The sequence below is a fragment of the Crocodylus siamensis genome, chromosome 12, assembly GCF_052110815.1.
Source record: "Crocodylus siamensis isolate JL-2025a chromosome 12, ASM5211081v1, whole genome shotgun sequence".
NCBI classification, from domain to species: Eukaryota; Metazoa; Chordata; order Crocodylia; family Crocodylidae; genus Crocodylus; species Crocodylus siamensis.
This window is the reverse complement of record NC_143406.1, coordinates 4,523,355-4,531,407: the sequence shown is the minus strand read 5'-3', so window position 1 is coordinate 4,531,407 and position 8,053 is coordinate 4,523,355. Positions and strand designations below refer to the sequence as shown.

The 8,053-nt window shown below is 44.5% G+C and overlaps 1 protein-coding gene across 3 annotated transcripts; it reads left to right on the top strand.

The window, feature by feature from the left end:
• The first annotated feature begins 250 nt into the window (after positions 1-250).
• MUL1 (mitochondrial E3 ubiquitin protein ligase 1) lies at positions 251-8,053 on the top strand. Of its 3 annotated transcripts, none has more exons than XM_090023816.1 (5): positions 251-324; positions 741-886; positions 2,575-2,662; positions 3,541-3,661; positions 5,872-8,053. In XM_090023816.1, exons 2-5 carry the CDS (start codon positions 767-769, stop codon positions 6,608-6,610), a joined length of 1,068 nt encoding a protein of 355 aa, XP_089879942.1. In that variant the 5' UTR covers positions 251-324; positions 741-766; the 3' UTR covers positions 6,611-8,053. The 3 variants fall into 3 exon arrangements, with proteins under 3 accessions (XP_089879942.1, XP_089879941.1, XP_089879943.1); XM_090023817.1 differs by lacking the exon at positions 251-324 and adding an exon at positions 344-362; XM_090023815.1 differs by having other exon boundaries at positions 274-886.

Genomic DNA, 8,053 nt, shown 5'->3' with positions numbered 1-8,053 from the left:
ACACCACATTGCAAAATTGGGTTTGGGTGCCTAGATTTGTCTTAAGAGGATGGCCAAGGGTGCACTCTCCCACGCCAGCACGGCCAGGGCCAGGGGCAAAGCCGGGAGGGGCAGGCCCCCAGCCCTGAGCCCCTGGGCCAAGGTAGGCAGGGGATGCAGACAGCTCAGTCCCAGAGGGGAGGGGCCCTGGAGGACCCCAGGGGTCCCCTCTAGCCTGCCTCTCTATGGCTTTGGCTCAGGATTCTACTGCTCGCGGGCAGAGCGTAGCCAGCACGTCATCAGGCGACGCCGGAAGCAGAGCCTGCCCGGGTGGGCCGCGGAGCGGTGAGTGTGTACCGTGTCCTCCTGCTGCACGTGGGCAGGTGGGTCCCCCCGCGGTGCTGTGCTGCGCTGCGCTGCGCTGCCCGCCCCTGCCCTCAGCCGGGCCGCAGTGCGCCGGCGTCGCTCGTTTCTCCGCCGGAGCTCGCCTCCCCCCGCAGCCCCCGGGCATACGGGAACCGGCACCTCCGGCTCCGGGCCGGAGGATCAGTCGGATGCGCTGGGCCAGGACACATCCCAGCCCTACACGGCGCCTGGTTCTGTCGTGTGTATTTTCAGATTAAATCCACTGTCAACGTGGTCTTCGCAAGCTCCCCACTGCGAGGTCTGCGCGCCCGCCACAAAGCCCGGCAACGCGAGCACGGTTTTGTCTGCAACGAGCTGATCGGCAAGAACCGCCCTCTTCTCCTCCTCCTCCGTAGGCACCTGCGAGGTCTGACTGTTCGTGATGGAGAGCGGGGGGCGCCCCTCGACAGGCCAGGTCATTTTCCTGGTCACCAGTTCGGCACTCACGGCGATTCTGTACTCGGTTTACCGGCAGAAATCCAAAGTGGCCCATAGCCTCAAGGTTAGTTGCGGGGAAGTTTCATTTTTTTGATGGCAAGATGTGCTGCCTTCCCAATTAGGACATTAAGGTGTTAACAACAGCATCTAAAAGGGTGGAGGGGTTGTGCGGTTTAACGACCGTTTATTTGGATGCCTCTCTTCACTGAAACGTTCCGTGTCCATTTGTCTGAACTGTTTGTTTTTAGCTCCCAGGTTTGTTCGGGAACCTTGAGCATTTCTCCTGTTCCCAACGGTGTTTCCTTTTCTACATTCCATATGTTAACACTGGTATAGGACTGTTTCACTGTATTAACTGTATTGGCTGGTTTGAAGAAAAAAACCCCAAAACAGCTCGCTGAGATTGTGTGTTTGGAGAGTTGCGTTGATGCAAGTAATTCCCAGTGGCTGATTTAAGGTGTCAGGAAGAAAGTGTTCAGGGTATCTGATCAGCAGGCTGCAGGGCTCCGACTTGGGAGACTCTGGGCATGTCTACATGTTCACTAATGTGCAGTGCTTACTTGTAAAAGTAAGACTTATGACACAATTGGTTCCTGAAAACTGTGTCTTAAGTTGAAATGTTGCAACTTGGAACCAATTTTCCCAAGAAACAATGTTATAAATGGAGGCTTAGTTCCTTAACCAAGGCCAATACCCTATTTTCACCTAAAATACCCCAGAATTTTGTACTGGATCAATTATAGATGAGTAATTTAGCTACCTTAATATATTTATATAGCAAATAGCAATCATATTGATTTGGAAGGACTTCTTTGAGGTGACTTTGCTGGACTTTTTGAAGGGTTTTTGACTGGAGTCTTCTCAGGAGTCTTGGCTACAGGTTTTTCTGGAGCCTTGTCTGCTTTCTTAAAGAAAGTGTCCAAGGAAATTTGGACAGATGTTCTCCAGGGAGATGAGCGACACAGCAAACTTTTTTGCTGTTATGGCATTGCATTGGATCAAGCATTGTAAGTCAAAACTGGCGTTGTAAAGTTGAAACGGGGTGTCAATTTAGAAACATTGTAAGTACAAAACATTGCAACTCAAAACGTAAGTAGAGGACTGCCTGAACTAAATAAATGCGCAGTAGGCTGCCATACTGCACATTAGTATGATTCCACATTTTTTCATGATAGTAAATGCACAGTAGGTTGCTATACTGCGTATTAGTATGATCCCACATTTTTTCGTGATGGCTAATGCGCAGTAGGCTAAAACTAGTGTGTCTTAGCCTAATAGTATATTTTTTGTCTTGACGCTGTAATGCACAGTCAATCCGTCTATTGTGCATTAAGTGTCTCATGTAGACATGCCCCTGGATATTATTCCCAGCTGTGTTGTTGGCCTACTGAGTGACTTTAACAAGTCACTTTATAGTGTTAACTCTGCCTCAGATGCTCCATTTGCAAAATAAAGAGGATGACACTTGCCTGCTTTATAGAGTACTTTGATATGTGATGAAAAGTGATAACTAAGAAGGCATTATTAGTAATATAATATATTAATAAGAGTAATAAAATGGGAGTAGAAAAAAGATTAAAAAGCTACTGTGAAACAGCAGGAAACTGGCCTTTGTTTCTCAAAATCTTCCTTTCTCCCTTCAAGTTGATGATCTTCAGAAATTAGTCATCAATGAGAAATCTTCCTTGTATCTCGTATATAACACCCCTTTAGTCTATAATTACTCATCCGTGTGTTTCTCTGTTTATATAGGGTGCAAAGAAAGTTAATCTAGACCAAGACTTGAAGAATATCCTTAGGGAAGCACCAGGAAAATGTGTTCCATATGCCGTTATTGAAGGTAATGTACATAAGCATTTAGTCCACTAAAGCAGTGTTTCTCAACCCATGAGTCACGACCCAAAAGTGGATTGCAAGAATATATGAAAGGGTCAAAAGCAAACTTTAACAAGGGATCAACAAGATGAATTCTCCTTTAAAGGAGAAAAATGTGGGAAACCATGGCTTTTCCCTTGCATGCTGGGAGAGTTCCAGCCTTCAAGGGGCTGCTTGGGGGCCCCCATCCCCCACACACACTCCTCTCCTCCATCCCACGTACAGGGGGCAGTGGGTCAGGAGTAAGGGTCGCTGGGTTGGTATTGGCCATCGAGTCCTGGTACAAGAAAAGGTTGGGAGGCACTGCATTAAAGGGTAACCAGTCTCTTCCTTTTGGCTTGTCCTTCTCTTAAGAAAAACAACTCTTTTCCAGCATCTCTCAAGTAGCTGAATCAAAATGTGGTTAAGAAAACCCTGAATTCATAAATGAAATTCAAAAGGGTAATGGAATTCCATTTCAGCATATACATATGCTAAATAGTTCCCAGGTTCTAGGGCTGTATAATCCCAAAGAGATACAAAATAAAGGATAGCCATTAAAAGCTAAACCTAGTAGCCACTCTAGAACAGTGTCTTTGTTTTCCTGACTACCTTGTGTCCACTGCCATCTGACACAATAGGCCTTATTTTCCTGGGTGGTGGTTAGCAAGCCTAAGCACTAAATCTCAGATCCTCGTACCTGTATCTTTGACTGTCTAATCCATAGCATTCTTTTACTATATAGTAGGATTAACTCTGGCATTGCTAATTTTATTTATACTAAAAAATAAATAATGTTCAACAATAACAACACATTGTAGAAAGGCCTTTACAGTTCTGCATGGCTCCGTCGGTCTCTTTCAGGTGTTGTGCGCTCTGTTAAAGAAACTCTCAACAGCCAGTTTGTGGACAATTACAAGGGCGTAATTCAGAGACTGACGCTACAGGAGCATAAAATGGTTTGGAATCGAACAACCCATCTCTGGTAAGTCCTTCTTTCTTCAGAGCACAAAAATATCCATGCTTTGAGGTTGTTGACTGTAGCTATTTAGTTGGTCTAACCGAAGATATCACGTGTACCCAAAGAACCTTGTCTGAAAATATCCAGATATTTGTGCACCCTTTGTTGGCTTTATGATGAAAACACATGCCCAAAAAAAGGAATCGGGAGAAAAATTGGTAGTGCAGCTTCAGTTTAGTAGTAGTATTTACATTTATATCTTGCTCTACCCAGAAAGGCTTGATAACGAGTCTACTGAATAACACTAGGGCTTGCTACTGGATTTAGAATCATAGAAACATAGAAAATGAGGGTGGGAAGGGAGCTCAGGAGGTCACATCTAGTTCAACCCCCTGCTCAAAGCAGGACCTTCCCCAGCTAGATCATCCCAGCCAAAGCTTTGTCTAGCTGGGTCTTAAAAACTTCCAAGGATGGAGTTTCCACCACCTCTCTGGGTAACCTGTTCCAGTGTTTTACAACCTTCCTAGTGAGACAGTTCTTCCTAATATCCAGCCTAAACTTCCCTTACTGCAACTTGAGACCATTGCTCTTCGTTTTGTCATCTGCCACCCTTCCCCTTAAAAACCACTGTCTGCTGCTGTGAAAGAGGGTATTAAGTTAGGAGGGCCTGTGGTCTGACCTAGTATGGCAGTTCTTATGTTCTTAGCAGTAGAACTAGAAACAAACTGAGCTTTAGGGGAGTATACTACTTGCAAAGCCTGAATGCTGTACAATAAAGCCTCAAGTCAGTAGGTGTAAATAAATAGATAAGGCATATTTGCTTTCTTGGCTTGCTTTTAAACTCTAGGATACATCAGCAGCTGTTTACATCTAGAAGGATGTTCTTATTTGTAGGGTTGGGAAGAATCATTACTAACCACCCTTTCTCCTGTGGTTTTAAGTATTTAACTAAAGCTGTTCAAACATATGGCGTTCTCAGAGAGCACAGAACTACATGGAGTATGAGGCAGCAAAGTCATACAGGTGAATGGGGTCATGCCTCATGGCTTTAAATTGCAAACTCTAAAATCAATGCAGAATTTATCAAGCCAGTGTAAAGATTCAGCCCTCAGAATGTGTTGCTGCTCCAGTATAGCTGTTAAATACACTACATATTGTTTTGTTCTGGGTGAGTTACCACCTTAATAGAATATACACAGGGGCTCTAGAAAGTAAAGAATTACAATAATCCAAGCTAGCTAGGTTAAGAGCCTTTGTCAACAGCTGTAGGTTGTTCCTATTGAATAATGGCAGGAACTGGGTAATATCCCTTGGGTAAAATGAGGTCTTAATAACAGATTTATCATGTAATTCAAATGATAAATCTTGTGACAGCGTGATTCTCTAGGCTCAGTACCTGCAGCTGGGTGCAGACATAGCTGAACTAGAGCATCACTGCAGTCTTTGAGCCTAGACAAAACCTCACTTAATCGGATTATGTGTATTAAAATTGGTGTGGTGCTGTGCTGTGCTGTGCTGTGCTGTGCTTCTTGTGACACAACAATTTTCAAAGTTGCAAACACATCTGGAAGATTAGATGGCATTAGATATAGCTGAGTGTCATGCTCAAGCTGCTAGAAGTTCAGCATCCCCTTGCTTAATAGGGAAGAGAGAAGGAGAACTGTTACAATAAAAGGAGGGCTGTATGCCCATTTCTGGACAATGCCACTGCAAAAGGAAACAGCTTTAAAATTATTGCAACCCAAAGAAACTTTTGCTGAGGGCAAGCACTAAATTTGATCCAAACAATACTAACAAAACACTTTTGCCCGAACTCCCTGTCAGAGCTGAACAAATTAAAGCAAGAATAGAAAGTTGCAGAAATTCCAGTTGTGTTATTTGGTGTTATTGAGCCTCAGTATGTCAGTGGTATCCCTCATACATCTGAGAGGGGCAACGTTGCTATCACTCCTTTAAGACTAGAAGTAATTTCTGTTGTGCAGTGTTACTTTTTTCCTGGTGCTGAAGAGAAATTGCTTAATGCTTAGCGTAACTTGTGAAGAACATTTAACTCTGCTGCACAGGTGTTCATAAGGCTTGAAAATGATATGTTTACCAAAACCCTTACAGAGCAGATTAGATGCCTACTTCCCTGCTACCTGTTATCTACAGTGAAGCGACTGATGCTTTTGCTCATCAGATAAGCCAGGTGATGGTCTGTGTTGGCTTCACTTCTCTCATTTATCCTTTCCCAGGAACGACTATGAAAAGATCATTCACCAGAGAACCAACACAACTGCCTTTGACTTGGTGCCTCATGATGACTCGGGCGGTGTGGCAGTAAGGGTGATGAAGCCCATGGATGCTGCAGAAATCAGCTTGGAGACAGTGTATGAGAAGTTTCACCCTTCCATCCAGTCCTTCACAGATGTGATTGGCCATTACATTAGTGGGGAACGTCCCAAAGGCATCCAGGAAACGGAAGAGATGCTGAAGATCGGAGCAACATTAACAGGGGTGGGAAAGCTGGTCCTTGATAACAGCCTTATTAAGCTGCAGCCCCCCAAGCAGGGCATGCAGTACTATCTGAGCAGCTTGGGCTTTGAGGCTTTGCTCCAGAAGCAAGAATCAAGAGTCAAGCTCTGGAAAATCCTGACAGTCATTTTCGGTTTCGCCACCTGTGCCACACTCTTCTTCATCCTGAGGAAGCAGTACCGGCACCGTCGGGAGAAGCAGCGCCTGCGACAAATGCAAGAGGAGTTCAGGCAGACCTGGGAGAGGCATGTGCGGGAAATGAACTTGGAGGGTGGGGAAGGCGTGGAGACTATCAAGAATGCCTGTGTCATTTGTTTGAGTAGCATCAAATCCTGCGTCTTCCTGGAGTGTGGGCATGTCTGCTCATGTGACGAGTGCTACCAGGCCCTTCCAGAACCAAAAAAATGCCCCATTTGCAGGCAGGACATCACCCGGGTGGTTCCTTTATACAACAGTTAAACCTTCTTGGCTGAGCAGCTGTGTGTAAAATGTTTCTGCTTTCAGGCCAGCAGTTGGCCCTGGGCAGCTGCTGTCCCTGGGGCTGAAATTTGTTGAGTGTAATAAAGAGCAGGTTGGGAAGCTAGTTGGATACCCAGAACCCCACAGATACTTGACTGAGGAGGCAGAGCTATCCCAGGGGCTATAATCTAGTAGAGAGTAAGTCTTTAGGTAGCTCCAGCTTCATTTTGATTGCACTCCATAGGCCTTCAGGGTGCTCTGTGCGGTCTCCAAAAATTAGGTTAATTCCCCCCCACGTGCTGCCAGTTTCCTGTTTGTTAGGGTTGGTATCTCCATAGTCTTGATTTTTGCATTTAAGGATTACTGTCTTGTTATAACTGGGGCTGCCATCACTGTGCAGTTTGCTGCACGTTCCAGTGACAAAAGTATCTGGGGTAAAAAAAGCTTTAATCGGGAAGAGCTTCATACATTATAAATGACTGTTGTCAGTAGCAAGGTTCAAGTGAAGCTGTCAGCTAGTTTCACAGCCTGAATGTAGTGCTAGGGGATTTTTTTTAAAGGGCTCATGCAGTGCTTCATATGACTTTAATTTGAGTGAACAGTTACAGTTCTGTTGCTCTCTCCCAATTCCCCATCACCTTCACAAAAAAATTTGTGCTGACCCTTAACCTTTCCTCTGCAGCCCTGGAAATCCATACACAGCTTGAGATCCAGAAAGTGAAAAAGGCTAGTCTAGGTTCAGTTGAGTCAGGTGGAAAAAATAAGAAGCATCTATACTGTAAAAAATAAATTGGATGTGGATTATTGAAATGAATCTGAAGGGCACAGGTGACAGTATGTGCCGGGAAGCTGTTTTCTGTCTTGCGTTCTTTTGTTTCAACTATGTCCCCGTTGGAGCGTGAGCAGAGATGATAGACTGACAGAAGTGATCAAATGTGAAAGGCGAATAGAATCTGTTGTAATTTTTGGGGTGCAGTTATGAAAGTCTTTGACTCTGAAGGCAAGCTCATAATAAACATTGCTACTTTCTACTGCAAAGTGACACCCCCTCCACTTGACAAAAGCAGTAGTAGGATTATATCCTGCAAGATTCTTGTGTTGTCTTTGTACATATGTATTTCTTTTGCCTTCTGTCTGGTCTGACAAGTAAACAGATTGGCCCAGCAACATCGTGACAAGACTATTCTAAAGGATAATCTTGAGTGAGATCAGTTTTCTGATGTAATGTATTTTGAAATTTACCATTATGCCTTTCTTTGCTCCCTCCTGATTCCATAAGCCACACTGATTGAACATAAATCACCCTCAGAATTATAGGTTAAGATTTGCAAAAAGGAGCGCTCATTGTCGCGCATTGAATCCAGCATAAAATGAAACATTGCTGCTACCACACTGCACCTCTTTGTAATAGTGATGGTACGAAATAAAAACTTATCTGCCAAA

Excerpts from the sequence above, each read along its gene's own strand:
- MUL1 (XM_090023816.1), top strand. The coding sequence starts at position 767 with ATGGAGAGCGGGGGGCGCCCCTCGACAGGCCAGGTCATTTTCCTGGTC. Across the intron at positions 887-2,574 it reads AAGTGGCCCATAGCCTCAAG|GGTGCAAAGAAAGTTAATCT; the intron begins GTTAGTTGCGGG and ends CTGTTTATATAG. Across the intron at positions 3,662-5,871 it reads AATCGAACAACCCATCTCTG|GAACGACTATGAAAAGATCA; the intron begins GTAAGTCCTTCT and ends ATCCTTTCCCAG.